The sequence below is a fragment of the Gobius niger genome (assembly GCF_951799975.1).
Source record: "Gobius niger genome assembly, chromosome: 7".
Lineage (NCBI taxonomy): Eukaryota > Metazoa > Chordata > Actinopteri > Gobiiformes > Gobiidae > Gobius > Gobius niger.
In genome coordinates, this window is record NC_136858.1 from 24,743,834 (window position 1) to 24,761,280 (window position 17,447).

At 40.8% G+C, this 17,447-nt stretch overlaps 1 protein-coding gene across 17 annotated transcripts in view; it reads left to right on the forward strand.

Moving 5' to 3' along the window:
- Positions 1-651: 651 nt before the first annotated feature.
- Positions 652-17,447, forward strand: part of LOC306965589 (neurexin-1a-like) — a 300,028-nt gene continuing 283,232 nt past the window's right edge. For 9 of the 17 annotated variants that reach the window (XM_079560093.1, XM_079560075.1, XM_079560091.1 and 6 more), the window contains exons 1-2: positions 655-904; positions 2,021-3,291. In XM_079560093.1, coding sequence (XP_079416219.1) covers positions 2,580-3,291 — 712 coding nt within the window. In that variant the 5' untranslated portion in view covers positions 655-904; positions 2,021-2,579. Of the gene's footprint in view, positions 905-2,020; positions 3,292-17,447 lie in introns of all 17 variants that reach the window. The other 8 variants (XM_079560092.1, XM_079560078.1, XM_079560086.1 and 5 more) reach the window with 4 other exon arrangements.

Sequence of the window (17,447 nt, forward strand, 5' to 3'; positions counted from 1 at the left end):
AAAAAAAAAAACACGATTCCTTGAAAAAACTCTTCCCCCCCTTTCTGCTATTAGTGCATCAAGTTGTGGATTACAGCCAACTACTCTGCCCTTTACTTGTAAGGAGCATTTGAGTGGACTTATCACAGGCAACTGAGGCTTCAAACCTGCTTTTGAGCACCACAGCAATTTAAATCAATGTGAGCATAGACTTCAGAGTAAACACTGCTCTTTGGAAGATCTCATATGTTGCTTGGAGCACCCTCTGCTGGAAGCCTTGGGGATTAACCTTGATGAAAAACAGGTATTGGGCGATAATGTAAGCTGATTGCCCAGCAAATCAACGCTACGGTGATGAATACAGTTTGGGCCTTGAACAGGTGAGAGATGAATGGTTCATGGAAATGGGGAGGATTATTTTTATATATACATACATTTTTATTATAATGTAACTGTAATTTAATTTTAACTGTACCCTGTGTACAGTTTCTTTTATTTGTGTGGGATTTGTTGAAATGTGTGTTGAAATGTTCAAATTAAAAAGAAAGTTAAAAAAAAAAAATGTTGCATGTTATGGGGGAACGTGTAAAACTTCTCATCGCCGTAAATTCCCATGGATCACAGGATGAGCGGCGGAGGCGAGTCGCTGTCCAAGGTACTGCATTCGGCCCCTCCCCGGTAGACATCACGGAGAGACACGTGATTCTCGCTGTCTGTGGCTCCTGACAGTCGCTGGATAAGCTCAACAGGGAAACCAGATTGCACCTTCTCCTCCGCTGAAGATAACGGGATTTTCCTCCACTGCGCACCGGTGACCGAGCCTCCATCCAACCGAACCAGCTGGCTCGTCGTCTTTTTACCTTTTCTGGCTTGTGCTTTTGTGTTTTGGACACGGAAAACTAACTTCGTGAATGGATTATTAGAGGTAATGTGCACCCTGTAACTGCTGAGTTTTACACAGAAACAAGCCTGTATGTGTTGATTCACTTGGAAAGAGATTTGCACGAGACAGTTTGCATGGGGGGGGGGGGGGGGGGGGAAGATCCGAGATCCGTGAGATTTGAAACAGGACGTGCTTCCCGGTGGCTCAGCCCGCGTGCTTCGGGTAAAAGAGCAATTTACTCTAAAATAGTGCAGGGTCCCATTCCTTTGCATTGGAAAAGATCATGATTCCAAGAAGCCAGAAAGAGTCGTTAACAGTGTCATATGCTTTAGCCTATTGGTGCGCGGAGTGAAGATGCCCTGCTTTCTAAATGATACGAAACGCTAACTTAGATTCACTGATTCGCACTCAAGTAAACTAATGATAATACTTTCGAGAACACGGCATCTCTCACCCTGAAGGAAAAACTGTTTTATCGCTTGGAACAGGCGTTATCTTTGCGGTGATTTTGTTTAATCTTTGGGTGAAAATAGGCTCGGGAGCGAGAGGGGAATAGTGATGAGGCAGACAGAATGGAGCAGCATCGGACTGTGGAAGCCAGCAGCAGCGGTCCCACTCGCGCTTCGTCTCACACAAGCCGTGCATTGTGGAGCGAATGACGCACTTTCTCACACGCTACAGATGCTCGTTATTGCACGCACGTAAAGGAATGCTATCGTTGACAATAAAAGAACTTTTGGGACTCAAGTTTATGGTCGTAAAGAAACTAAGGTAGGCAAGGTGGAATTCATCACGTAAAGATTTTAGACGGCAAACACCCCAAACATATTGAGATGTCTCGATCCGTGTTTGTTATTTAAAGGGTTTAATTTGCTGCGCACTACATGTGTGGATGGATACAGAGACTTTGTTGTGAAATGGATGCCTTGCAGCTGTGTGGATCCAGGAAAGCGCGATATGAATCTAATGATATGGTTTGTGATGGCACAAAAGCCCGTGTGGAATAAATGCCAGTGAAGTGTACCCAAATACTATGATTAGGCTGATGATAGTGTTTAGACTGAATGGTGATGAGGGTTTTGGCCAAAGCACATCTTCAAGTTAAAACAGTCGAAATGCTCACTGTGATGTTCTCTCTTCCTTTTTCTCTTTTTACAGAGTGCATTGGGACTAAGACGTGCTTTGACAGACAGCCTGCCTCTTCTGTCAGTCGAGGCAGTTACATATGGCATTTTTACAGAGGAAGCAGGGTGAAGAGCCCCCGGCGAGGCTTCTAGATCCTGACCAAAGAAAAGAGGCATGAACATGAAGCTGCCATTTCACCTCAAGTGAAGCAGTGTCTGACTGGCACCAGAAGAGGCACTTCCTCATTACACAAATCAGACCAAGTGTGCCAATGGATTTGTGACTGGGGTTCATTTTGATGTAAATAGCTATGGCAGAGAGGACCTTTAGACAGAGCCCAGTGTTTTGGTGCGAGCAGTGAGAGCTTTGGCCAGTGGCCTGGGCTGTGTGAGGTAATGAGATTCGCTCCAGGGAGCAAGTGTTGGCCATTTTGCATTGCACAAATATAGCATTTATGCATTTCTTTTACAATGCACCAGAAAACACCTGTGTGCCAATCTAGACAGTCTGACTTATAGCACACTTACGAGTAGAAAATAAAGTCATATTCAGTCTATTACATTTTTACTTGTTTACAATTAGTGATCACACAATGGTCCTTCAAAAGCCCAATGGAGCCCATATCCTGTGGGTAGGCCTTGTAGTGTGTTGTTTATTAGAGATAAGCACCTGTTTGGAGTTCTCAGGAGCTGAGGGCCAGTGGGCCAGGTTCCCTGTGTGGAACGCCTGCTGTGAAAGTGAGATGAGCTTCAATATGAAAACCAAGAGCTCCCAAGGGCTGCTGGTTTACTTCGACGATGAGGGATTCTGTGACTTTTTAGAGCTGCTCATAGTCAACGGTAAACTCAGCCTCAGGTTCTCCATCTTCTGTGCTGAACCCGCCTCCATCCTATCTGACACCGTGGTCAATGACAGCCAGTGGCACACGGTCACAATACAGAGAAACTTTAAGAACACTACTCTGATAGTAGACAATGAAGTGAAGTGGGTGGAGGTCAAGTCTAAGCGGCGGGACATGACGGTCTTCAGTCATTTGTTTGTTGGGGGGATACCTCCGGAGTTACGCTCAGTCGCCCTGAGACTCACGTCGGTGGTGGTGAAGGACCTGCCGCCCTTCGCTGGATGGATAACCAACGTAACAGTCAACAACACAGAGTCTGTGCTGGTCAACAGTGATGGAGTGCAGCAGGACATGTGTGGCAGTGCCAACATGTGTTTAAATGGAGGAGTGTGCAATCTGATCAACGATGAGCCCAGCTGTGACTGCACCCATACCGGCTACCAGGGCCCTGACTGCAGTGAAGGTAAGACATCTGACTTACAACAGCATGTACTCTACAGCCATGCAGTTTAAAGCATTTACTTTCTCTATTACGTCATACACCATTGATTTGCTTAACCGTTTGTTTGTTTGTATGGCTGTCTCTCCTACAAGGCCTCATTAGTAAAACATGCAGGTGTTTCTGTCCCCAAAGGTGTTCTCCGTTCTTATCAAAGGAGCTCCGTAGGGATAGGTTGACCTATGAAACATCTCCAATGGCTTACAGTCTTTGTTAAGTGAGATGGAGTAAACGTGGATTAGAACAGTGATCTCATCTACTTCAATCCAACCACTGCGCAGACTCTGAGCACAAACATTCAGATTCATTACCATGAGATAAAAGTACATCAAAAGCATGCCCCCCGAAAACACTGCACAATTCTAGAGGTGATTCCAAGCATAGCTAAAACAAGTACAGATTTCTACAACTCGTTCATTAATAATGTTTAAAATGTATGCAAAAGTCAAGTATTACATTATCAATATAAGTGGAGCATCCTGTAGTTGAGCAGTAATTGAGAGATAACTGATAATGTGATTTTTATACTTTAGTTAACACTACATAAACTGCAGAACTAACTTTCTGCACTAACGAATGAACTATCTTTAAATTGTATTGCATATTCTGGTGTAGCAGTTGGATGAGCAGGATGAACAAGGGTAGCTTTCCACAAATGAGCAGAGTGCCGGAGCACATTAAGCTACTGTTTATATAAACCGCTGCAGATCAGTGAAGTGCATGGCTTCATTAACATAGAGCATCGTTTCTCTTAAATGAAATCAGATGGGGAGTCTTTTCATGTATGAGCTCTTGACAATCTTTTCATGACTGCCAATAACAACCCAATCATTTATTTAAACAGCATAATTTATCACGTCCTAAACTGTTCTGTATCAGAGGTTAATCAAGCATTTGTCAGGCACTTGCACCTGGAAGTCAGGCGTAACAAGCGAAACACTCCACATTTGTCTATCACACATTTTTTTTATTTTTTATTATTGTTTTCAGACGGGCTTTGTTAGCTTTGTTTTGGTGATGCGGTGTCAATTATGTCATTTTAAACAATGCACCTCTTCCTCATAATAATCATCATTTCCATCTTCCCACCTGCTTTCTCTAATTACTGAAACGGTGAGGATGTATTTAATTGTTATACATTTCACACATCAATAATGGTACACACATATCGTTTTTGTATCTCCAGATTCAATATATAATACGTTCTAATATTGTAGTGGCCATTCTCTTTCTGAAGACACAGACCATGTTGGGGAAAATGCCCCTTCCATTAAAAGGACTAGAGGGAGTTTAGAAATGTTAAAATTATATATTTTCTACCCCCTACTTGCTCCAGCAATGTCCTAATGTGTAGAATGACCTTTTCATCACAACTGCCTCTAAAAGTGTGCACTGTCACTCAAAACATTGTTGATTCGGGTCCGAAGTGCCTTCATGCACAAGCTTAATCTAGAAACTGCAGTTACACGTTAGACCTGTGGTGGCAGTAGCGAGTAAAAAAATGTCAACTTCCATCTAGTCCCTTTAAGCTGATAAACTCCTATATTCCGTGGTGGCTGGTGATCTAAACTCTAGGTGGGGTGCCAGATGTACTAAACACATTAACTGCTGCCTGTCAGACTAAAAAGAAGCATGTGACCACATATCAGCAAATACCCATGGAACTAGCATTACAGACAACTCTCATTCCCAGAGCATCAGACTTACAACAAAGCAAAAGTTTACTATATAAACAGCGGTCAGTCTTATTTATTCAGCAGACTGTTATCGAACAAATGCATTTACCCAAAGCACAATGATATGAAAGCATACAAGAGTAGTAAGTCCTGCTAAAGTTAACAACAGCGCAAGCCAGACAGATGTGAACCATGGTGCAAACATGGACATGGACTCACCTGTAGCATTGAGGAGCGTCACGTCCTAACATCTGTTTAGCCTATTAAAACTCCATAAACACATGGCAGCTTCCCCACTTTATCTTTTGTCGCCAGCGAAAAGTCCCGTTGCAAGAAGTCGTCCAAAAAGCTGAAAAATATCCCTATAATCCACCGTTATTTGCTAGTTTCCCATAGTTTTTACAGAGAGTGTGTGCAACTTAAAGCCACACCGCATAGTATTTTACCCTAATAAATAAAATTGAAATACAAGCATTTATTTTATGACAGATATTTTCATAATTGAAAAATACCTCATAAATGTACAAACAAACATTCATGAGGCTCAACTCTCCTAAGATATGACTGTAAATTTTACCGGGAGTGGGTACGTCTCCAGCTGGTCTCCATGGAGATGTAACTAAAGGCAGTAGAATTTGAGATTTAAACAGGTTAGTTTCTCATCCAAATCCATTCTTTGATTACCCACTGCAGTAATAGCATTTTCTGTGTTGAATTGGTCACTGGGAGCATGTTTTGTTATGCCGGCAACAGTATAGTCCAAAATGTTACGCAGTGTACCTTTAAGTGAAAGTAGCCAATAAAGAGTCTTCTTGGTGTGCGTGTGTTGTCATAGGTCTGACTTAGTCCTAGAGCCAAGTGTGTGTGTGTGTGTGTGTGTGTGTGTGTGTGTGTGTGTGTGTGTGTGTGTGTGTGTGCTGGAGTCGGGACCAAGCGGCACTGCCATCTATAGATCACTGGCATATTTGTGTGCATTCTTTAATCATAACTAGTCCTTTTTTGTTCTTGTGGTAAAAATGTGACAAGATGTATACTACAATGATTATACACAGTAATGACATTAGGCAATTAGTTATGATATAAAAGTAATGCTGGGTGTTCATCTGGTGGGTCGCAGAGAACATTTTTCTTAGTTGGTAATTGATAAGTTTGTGAACCTCAGACATATAACAGTGATCATTTTCTGTTAACTGTTTGATTAATTACTCAATCAATTACATGTTTATAAGTCTTCTCTCCATACTTACTACCAATTGCTACAAAATGATGATAATGTTAAAGTACCTATGATCTCACGCACCACCGGAACATAAAGTAGAGAGTACAGTAAAGCAGTTGTGTGATATGGACCTGTGCCTAATTACGTTGAGTTAGCCGTGCTACAAAGGCCCCTGCTCTGGTGCATGTCTGTATGCAGAGCACAGCTGGTTACTGCAGCTGCACTTTACTGCTGCATGGTTTGACAAGACCACGGCAGGTCGTCAAATGCACTATTGTTCAATGTAATAATGAGTGGCACATAGTTTTAAACACAAGACAGCCATTTTGTATGAGTCTAGCATTTCAGTTCTTAGCCATATAAACCACAGTAGGCTAACTACTCATTATTTAGGTAACATGTTAGCTGCTCTGCTATATGCTCAAACACAAACATCATGTGCATTATTAACTGTATAAATAACAACAAATTAGAATTTTACAAGCAGCAATGAGACTTATTTTTCAACCTATATGTGCAGTTTAACTTACATTGTGACCACTCTTAACTGCAATGTTTCTCCTGAACAAATATTATATTAAACCACAAGTCCACAGTGTCAGTAAGGCTTTTGAAAATTGTTATTATACACCTGCAATCACTGGAGTCTATTTATAGCTTTATGTGGCACTAATGCTCCATGACAAGAAAACTCGTCAGTGCTGAAACAGTGTGAACTTGTGCTTCCTTATGTTACTCCGGATGGAACCAGGTTAGTGTTGACGAGGTAACACTTTATTTTACACTACCTTTGATACATTGTACCTGCTGATGTAATGTAATGTGATATGTATCAATGTGTAATGACATGTACCTATGGGTACATACACAATGGAATAATGTATATCAGTAGTTTGGAGGTACATAATGTTATAAGACATAAACTCTAACCCTAAGGGTCTTATGTCTTATTACGTTATGTTCCTCTAAAGTACTAATACACCATTCCATTGTGTATGTACTAAATAGGTACAAATTATTATACTTTGTTACAGGGCGGATTACATTGTACAAAATGTGGTTAGGTACAATTCATCAAGCTAGTGTAAAATAAACTACAACCTTAATTTTCCTATATCTATATCTATATTACGTTTTTTGTGTTGCTAAGTGTAGAGGCTGTAGACCTTTGTCTCAAGTATCTGCATACTCTGGTGAAAGAGTGAGAGTGAATGGGTGAGTGGTTCCTTGCTGTAAAACGCTTTGAGAGTACCTAATGTAGGTGTGAAAGTGTTAGATAAATTGAGACCATTGACCAGTTACCCTGTTATATGGTTTGAAGTAACTATGGATTTCCCCCTTCCCTCTTTATGAATGTATTAGCTTGCTAGTGTAAGCTCTCAGTCACACAGGAGTTTTCCATCTTTAGCTTGGTATTTAAAGTCATCAGCTGAACATGGCTGTTTGGTTTGATGACGTTTTCCCTCTCTTTCCGGAGGCTTCTTCCTGCTCATCTGTACCCATATAGATTTATATCATTTCAGAGTCAGACTGCTGCAAAATGAAGAGAATAATTAATAGAGGTGTGAAACCATTGCATTTCAGGTTGTTTGTATTTCATTAACAAGAGATATTATTTGCAAGATGATTGTTGAATGCAATCATACATACTGTTAGCACACGGTTTCCTAAATTTTCTGAAGTTGTTTCACTTTGATCATCTGAAGGATTACAGGCTTTTATGCTGACCTGTCAAATGGCCCAGCGTCCAATCACAAACCAGCGCCGCATAAACAAAATCCCTGTTGTGGCCTAAAACAATTATTTAGATGCACTGGTCAGCCCCAGTGTCTCATTAGTGAAAGAACATAGATGCAGCATACTCAGCTCCATATTTGATCCTGATATTAAATGGAATAGATAAAATCACACTGCTCCAGGCTACACTGTGTCCAGGTAAGTAGGGCACAGCAAACTGCGTGGCTTTGTTTTTAGTTTATTTATTTTAAATAAATAGAGATTGCCTGTGCTACCTGCTGTGTCTACTCCTGCCTTTGAGACTGTGAACTAATGTTCATAAACTTTTTTCAAAAAAAAAAAGTATCAATCTTTGCAACCAGATCATAAAAATGGCAGATCAGGGGTGCTCAAACCTTATTCCTTGAAAGTCCAAAATATATAAAATAATTAACAAGCAAATAAGTGTTAACAGTTAAGTTAACACTTATTTGCTTGTTAAGTTGCAGTTAAGTTAAAGGAATAGGCCACCGTTTTTACATACTAAAATATGTTCTTACCTCACTTTAGACGTGTTAATATATCCCCGTCTGGTCTTTGTCCGTGCGCTCTGCCAGGCAAACGGAGCACATACGCAGCCTCTCCCACATGTCACATAGCTCCGAAAAAGCTCACGATAGAAGCTACCAAGCTCTTCCACGTGTTCCCTATTTAAATAAAGTTATGTGAAGTGCTTTCATGCGAAGTATATTTACACAGAAATGTAACATGTCGATTTTATAAGCAAATAAAAAGGGGGACTATATTGTGAGGCGTAATGATACGAGGAGCAAAACGTCCGCGCAGTAACTCCTAAAGGTTATTGACGGAAGTGAGCGGGGGAAGTCTTTAGGAGTTACTGCGCGGACGTTTTACTCCTCGTATCATTACGCCTCACAATATAGTCCCCCTTTTTATTTGCTTATAAAATCGACATGTTACATTTCTGTGTAAATATACTTCGCATGAAAACACTTCACGTAACTTTATTTAAATAGGGAACACGTGGAAGAGCTTGGTAGCTTCTATCGTGAGCTTTTTCGGAGCTATGTGACATGTGGGAGAGGCTGCGTATGTGCTCCGTTTGCGTGACAGAGCGCACGGACAAAGACCAGACGGGGATATATTAACACGTCTAAAGTGAGGTAAGAACATATTTTAGTATGTAAAAACGGTGGCCTATTCCTTTAACACTTATCAGTTACATTAGTAAATAATATTTAATTATTGTATTCTTCTTTTTCTTCTTCTTCTTCTTCTTATTTTTGTACAGTTCTCAGCCATAACACTAAGTATTTTGATATCCTTAAAGTAAAGTTTATTTAGTGCACAAATGAGTCCAATTACTCCTCACTAATCAAAGCCATTTTGTGGGCCGAATAAAACGGGCGACTTTGACCTGCGACCCCGTTTCAGATTTTTATTTTTGCAATTGCCATTTCTCATACAATACCAGTTTTAATGGTGTCTATATCATGAACCACTTCAGTATTTTATTATCATTTAAATCATGATTAAAATAAACCATTATTCCTTTCTTTTCCTTCCCATTCGAGATACAGTCACTACAGCATTAGAGGCTGCTTCCTGCTGTTAGCTCACCATTTACTCTTGTTTTACTGGATCCCGTGCTATTATGATAATGCATTTCCTTTCTTTTGGCTATGGCACTTCTTCCTTGATTGGGTCTGAGCTGCACTAATTGAGTTTTAATCAGAGGCAGAGGCGTCACATGACTGGATGTCCTGCCAAGGAGAGATGGGCCTTTATAGCCCCAGAGCCCCCTGAGTGCTTTAGAGCTGTGTTTTACATCATCTGTCACAATGATCACTCACCACCTGCTCAAAGGAGGGGGAGGTGTGACACTTAAATGCAAATGTAATTCAAGTTAGCAAGCTGTGTTTCTTTGAGAGGATGAGATGTTTTTAAAAAGTACAGAAAATACGGAAGTTGATGCTGTGGGTTCAGAACAGACGCTTGAATCATATACAGTGCATTTGTTTTATGCTGGTGAAAATTCTACACTAATAGCTATATGACAAACCATTGAAAACAGGAATTTTGATTCTTTGGGAAAAGTATGAAAAAAAAAATCACAATACGTATTCAGACGCTCTGCTGCAGACCCACAGATGTGCTGTTACGGGATGTTAATAAAAATTCTGGTCTATAGTAAATTATGTTCATTGGCTGAAGAAGTCACTTCATAATGTTCATATCTAAATTCAACATATCAGGAATAATTACTTTCTGTATGCTGTTGTTCAGTCTTTTGTTACACCAGCTCTTGTTCTTGGCAGTGCTTCGCCTGTGCTGTTTTCCGCTGTGTGAGGCAGTTAATGGGACACTATTGAGTGTTTGAACGTTGTATGTATTATTTATTATGATGAAGCGCTGCAATTCAAAGTCAAATTTTCTGTTTGGATGAAGCTTTGGCGTCATGCCTCACGTCAATACTAAACAATTTGTGCCAAGACTCCAAGGACGATTCTTTATACAGTGCGAGTGACAATAAAACACAGAAGTGAGGAGGCCAGGGACGGTGTTTGGCTTCTTTCCAGTGTCCACAGACGTGTTTAGGTGATTCTAATCTAAACTGTTCTGATTTAATAAATGTTTGACTCAGTGATTGCCTTAGTCAGACCAACACACTGGCCATTCTTTAGGCTCTACTCAGCCTAAGATCCCCATAAAGGCCCATTTATGCTTTCCATTTGAAATGCATACAGATGCGCATGAATCTTTCTGTCCGTCTCCTTCGAGATTCTGTCCGTCAGACGCTTTGTTTATTCCAGACTCATAGCAACAGAGTACTGCATAAGCTAAGCGCTGGGACACTACTGCACACAGCTCACCAGGTGAAGCAGAATGAATCGCCAAACTTCTAAAAAGTGATTTGAACCATTTGCAAACAAAACCAGCCCTGTGTTTCCTAATTTTCTTGACTATGCTTAAATATATATGATGTAAAAAAAACTTTCGGGTGGCGCCATATTGTTTTGGTCCAAGCTCTTCATGGGTACATTATCCAGCGCCCTCTGGTAATAACTTTTAATAACACATGCTGGACACTATACAGTAAAATGTGTCGAACATAGCTGTCAAGTGTTATGTTTTGGGTGGGAAACTACCGTATTTTACCTCTCTTTCCCGCCGTCCTCCCGTATTAGTAATATCCCGTAAATCTCTCCATTATAACAAACTAAGAATAAGAATAAAGGATTCTGCCTCTCCAAACCGAATTCTGCCACTAGACTTGTGAGAAATGCCGCCTGCAGTGGCCTGAGTGGCCTGAGTGGCAGTTGTCGCGAGGTCGCATAGCTGTCAAGTGTCCCGTTTTGGCTTGAAAACTACCGTATTTTACCCCATCTTGGAGCTTGGCTGCGGTGATGGGACGATGGGTGCCGGAAAACCTCCCTCATTTTCAAATCATTGCATACAGTAAATGCAGTGACAGTGCCTACGCTTGGAATGCAATGTTCTTGCTCTAAATGGCCAGAATAAGCAAAGTTAATATAGTGATTTGTTGTTTATTTAGAATTATTGAAACCCTAGCATCTAAGAATGACCTGTGACCAGTATTAATTATGGGTAAATGAGAGGATTTATGAGGAAGAGCATTCGGTCACTGCACAAATGAATAGGGGATAGGTCGCTGCCCGCTTTCACACTGTCTTAAAAAGTCTTTGCCACATAAAAATAAGGATATTCATGTGGAAACCTTTTCTCTATCAATATACAAATCCATGCATTTGTTGTAGCTAGTCTGCAGTTGTTTGAATATGCACATCTGCAAGCTGTCATTCACTGTGAATCATGTGACCAGGACACATCTCTGTCACTCATGGAGGCTCCACTCAGACAATGCGAGGCAGATTAATGCGGCACCACTGTCTCCCTCCAAAGACAGATATTGGGATCAAGAGATTAGAGGGATTTCCCTCCAGGATTTTTCCTTGTTTAAATACATCTGCTCTGACTGTCAAAAGAGTGTCTCTGAAATGCTCTGACGCCAGGCTCCTCCTCAACAGGATCGCTCCCTCAGCACAAATAAACATGTTGAAATACAAATATCCGTTACGCAACCGGGCTACACTACTGTACCGTTTCATTGTCAGACGTGCCGAGCTGTCACATGAAGTCAATGCTGTATCAGTGAGATGCATAATTCCAACAGTAAGCAGCGATTTGTTGTATATGGCTCAGAAAATGCATACAATAGTGTTTACCAGAAGTGATGGTGGCATTTGCATATGTGCGTTTCATGTAGGCTTTCATGCTATGATTGTGCAATGTTCTCAATGAATAATGTAATGAGATCGTGAATGAAGCCCAGAAGAAATGCTCAAAACAGAATCTTTCTGCCTTTGAAGTTTCTCTTCATGGAAAAAAGGTTTTTTTTTTTCTTTACTTTTATGCTACGATGATAATTTGTTTGTAAGTACATAATAATCCTGCTTTTAAGACATGCAATAGTTGGTAATGTTTGTGGTCTGTCAAAAATAATCGATTAGGTTTTGATAGAATAGTCTAGCAAGTGGATTTTTTTTAATCATTATTCAGAAGCTCTATATAATGATATAATGATATAATTCAGACCTATATTTCAGGTCTGAAAATCTAGGATTTTCAGACCTGAAAATCCTAGATTCAAATCCAGTTTAGTGAGACATGAGCCTTACCTTGGCTGAGGTCAATGCACTACAGCATTTTGTGACTATTGTATAACATTTCAATCTGACGTCAAAGTATGCAACAGAGAAACATTTGGCAAAATTGTACAATTCAAGAGCCATACATTTATTTATCCATACATTTTTTTCACTTTTCATTTTACTATTTTCCTTTTGCAACTTATTCAAGGATTCATTCTCAAAAGACATACACATTCTCTGTGCTCATCCCATACTTGTAGAATGTATTTGTCTTTTATAACAGAGCGGCGCTTAGAGCTAAGCTGCTTTTAATACTTGTGATGCTTTATTAATTTTACCCGGCAACACAATCACATTTCAGATATGAATTTGTCACATGTCAGCACTGGGACCCACAGTTTCTCTAAAAAGCTATTGAGCACTTTAGCGAGAATAGGGCCTTGGTGTATACTCCTTGCAAATTGGTTTTGGCAGTAAGCTCCCTTGCATTCTCACAAAGTTGCTGAATTTTACAAAGATTTCCTAATTCCTTATACCCAAGTGTTTAACAGCCTCAGCCGAGATATGCCCTTGTGCATTACGAGATATAATCTAGTCAAGGATTAAGGTTATTACTTCTGCGGCATAATCTTCTCTATGTTTATCCTCCTGGATCACAGGCCCCTGTAAGATGTAGAAGAATAGAGAGGTCCTCGTCACATCTGCTTCCTATATGTCTGGGCTGTCTCTTTGGGAATGTCTCCTCTGGATAAATGTCCGTGCACCATCTGCCCTGCTGAAGTTTTGAATAACAACATAATAAGAGTCATTCAATGCAATGTGCTTTGCCTTCATGTAAGATATGAAGCAATTAGATAATTGTGGTATGGGCGCAGATTAGCAGCTCTGCCAAGACAAGCACGAGTTTGGACTGAATGACCCTTGTGTGATTGTTGTTCAGTGTTTCTGCAGTAGATTCACGGTAAATGTTACAGGACATTTTTTTTTTTTGTTCTCCTGCAGTTTGATGTAAAATCAGATTAGCGCTTGTGCTTCATGCTCGAAAGTTCTGTGTGGAGTTTGCATGTTCTCCCCGTGTCTGTGTAGGTTTCCTCTACCACTATAAACATGTACCATAGGCCAGGATGAATGAGAGTGTGCTTGAGAGTGCGAATGGGGAGCGACGGATGGAAATTAGCACATGGCTACAATCCGGCGTGGCGTGTTAACATGAATTAACCAAATAAACCAATACACATGAAACAGAAATAAAGCATCCGTATCCATTTTATGAATTTGCAGGCTAGTTTTTCAATATTTCTGTGACAGTGGCCCTCATTTATCAAACTTGCGTACGGTGAAATCAGAGCGTATGTGGGGTGTACGAAAAATTCCCGCCTGTTTTGGCATTTATCAATCTGAGCGCACCGTACACCTGGCGTACGGTGCGCTCAAATCCTACACCAAGTCAGGAGGTGGTGTACATGATACACCAGTTTTAACTAAACACTAAACAGCGCTGGAAAACAGTTTTTTGCAGCATGAATTGCATTGCCACACCGCATATAATCCACATCGATGATTTAAATATGAAACAAGGCTACAGCGTTAATGTTTATGGGCAGATTTGATTCAGTGTTGCGCTGCATCGCATGCTCCTCCACGTACGCCACGGGCCGAGCCCAGAGGCTCAGCCCGGACCAGAGACACTAGAACCTGGACTGCGGGGATATTTTCTTTTTTAACAAAAAAGACCGCTGCTGCTGCTGCTGCTGCTGCTGCTGCGCAATCTTTGTGTGGATGGCTGCCCCGCCTCACATGCCGCTGCTGTCGGGACACCGGGACTCACCTGGGTCTTCGTGAGGCCCTGCTCCTGTTCTGGCTGGTTTGAGCGTCAAGTCTGTGGACTGTATTCCGTGGCGCGAGCAACCCGGGTGTCAAATAAATCCTTCGACAGCACCACAGCTTTCTTCGGTCCGGACGGGTTCGTAAGGTCCGGGAGTGGCGCGCGCAGGGTCTGCTGACCGCGCGCTCTCCTCTCCTCAGGCGGAGGATCAAAGCTCGTCCCGTCGTAGGGCTGTCTTCGGTCCGGACGGGTTCGTTAGGTTCCGGTTGGCTGTGAGCTCTCCGCGCACCTGTTCCCTCCCGGAGGAAAGCTCTGCTCAGGCTGAAAGACGCGTAGTTCTGCCCCGGCTCCAGCGCTGAGTCCGCGGAGCTGACCGCTGCTTTTCGCTGGTTCAGATCATGGTCCAGAGTTTGCTCGGACTGCAGCGTTACATCCACGCTTTCTTCTTTTTACTACACATTATTTTTTGTGGTTTAATTTATACCCTTTTTTATGTTATTTAGGCCTAAAGCGTATTTAATAAATGTTTTTTTATTATTAACCTATTTCTTTTCAGTGAATGTGATCTTGGATTGGCTATAAGGCTATTGTGGGTTTCTAGTAGATTCTTAAATTTGTCTCATGCGCGAAATATCATATTTGTTGTGTTAAAAACAATTCTTAATCATTTCCTGGTTGGAGAAATGTTCCTTTTTTGCCGTGTTTCGTGCGTGCGTGCCGCAAAACCCGTGGGTGAGGCCTCCTCATTATGAATATTTTTGGGCGTTTCATTCAAATGACGCTGGGATTTCTCCGTGACATTTACCAACAGCTGCTTTTGCGTACGGAGAGATCTGAGCGTAAAGCACGGGTTCATAAATGCCACGCGCACTCTGGCGTATATCGCAAATACACCTACACATACACCGTTTTTGTACGCAATGTTGATAAATGAGGGCCAATGACCCTGGAGAGTGATCCTGCAAGTTTTGAAATGTGCATAAACCAGAGCTCCCCAGTCAGTAGCTCTCCAGCCCCTTTCTAGGTGCAGTTGTGCTCAGAAGTTTACATACCCTTGATTTTTCTTTTGACTATTTTTCAAAGAATATGAAAGACATGTGTTTGTTGTGTGAAGCCATTTGTGGTAAAAACAAACAAACAAACAAACAAACAAACAATGTTTACTCTTTTTTAAATCATAATGAAAAAAGAAAGCCCTGATCAAAAGTTTATGATCAAGAAGAATCGACCTCTTTACCATTAGATTATATACAGAACCTCTCACAGCTACCACAAAGGTCTCCAAGCTGTCATTGATGCTAAAGGGGTCAATACACAGAACAGGGAGCAACTCTGTAATTTTGGTACTTTCATTTTTATTATGATTTGAAAATAGCAAACTCCATTGTTTCACCCTATCTGGATTCCCACAACCAACCTTGTTGAAAAATAGTTTTTTAAAAAATCTGAAATTCTGCAAGGGTATGTAAAACTTTTGATTACATCTATAGCTCACTGAGACTTTTGCCATTTCAAGTTTCAAGTACAAGGTACCAAAAGCAATAAAAAGAGTTTGGCACTTTCTCCACTGAACAAGAAAACAAATCCACGTATAAAAACACAATACAAAAAAATAAAAAATCTACACATGCTTAATGACTCACATTTTAGATACATTTTCTTTTGGTTATGAACATGCTGAATATCGGATTATGTGTCATCTGGATCAAAAATACAAGGACAAAAGTATCTGTAAAATATTGATCGCTGATCCTCCTGGGTGAACGCCTCCGAAGTCGTATAGTTACACGAGCTGGGAGAGAGTGGGACGGTAGCTCTCTGACGTTTTTGTTGCATAAAAGTAGCTCGCTGGGTTAAAAAAAAAAGTTGGACCCTCGCTATAAACTCATCCCTATTAAAGCCTTACTAAATGAATCGTATACTGTGAAAGTTGGAGGCAGTTGTCGAGTATAATCTCACATTTCAACACATTTCTAGCTCGCACATCCTGATTGAGTACATTAAAAGCTTGTTTTAGCCGGAGTTCATTGCGAGACAGAGTTGCGTCGTGAACAGGACAGATTGCCCAAGCTAACACTGCTAATTTTAGCCTCTGTTTTCCTGCTTCGCGCTGGAGGAAAATGCGCTCTATTGTGACACACAGCAGTGCACACAGTTTGCTTTTCTGTTGCAAATGTCACACTGACCATTGGAAAACAATTGGAATATTAGAAACAAAAAAGTTTCAAGCTCTTCATCTTGGGTTGTTTTTGTGTTGAGGACATTAGGCCTCTCACCAGAAAAAGCCTCATCAGCTCAAATGAATTCGTAATTGCCTTTACTCTCAAAGGTTAGAACCAGTTTGATGCAACAGGTCGGCAGTGGGTTGTATAAAAATCAATAAAACAGATTTGTTTCACCAATTATTTGTTTCACCAATTTTTGCTTTGAAAAAATAAGTAAAAGCAATAATTGGTGAAACAAATCTGTTTTATTGATTATTATTTTACCTCTTAAAGGGACTATACAGAGTTTAAAAATGTTAAAATTATGTATTTCCCTCCCCCTACATGTTCCAGCCATGTCCTAATGTGTAGAATGAGCCCAGATCTGTTCACCACAACTGCCTCTGAAATCCTGCACTGTCACTCAAAAAGGTGTTAATTCAGGTCTGAAGTGCGGTCGTGCACAAGCTTAATACAGAATCTGCAGTTACACATACGACCTGAGGTGGCAGTAGTGAGTATAAAATGGCAAACTTGCATCTAGCCAAATCTAAAATCTTACTGATGAAAAAAGCAACATAGAAGTCGCAAAAGAGGGACAAAAAAAGTGATGAAAACGCAACAAAAATGTGATGAAAAACTGCCGAAAACAAGACAAAAAGTGAATGAAAAAAAGCGAGGAAAAAGCAACTTAAACACGACCAGAAAACTACGAAAACACAACAAAAATGAGACGAAAACTGGTTGTGGGGGGGTAGGAAGTTAATCTTTCTGTATAATTACAGG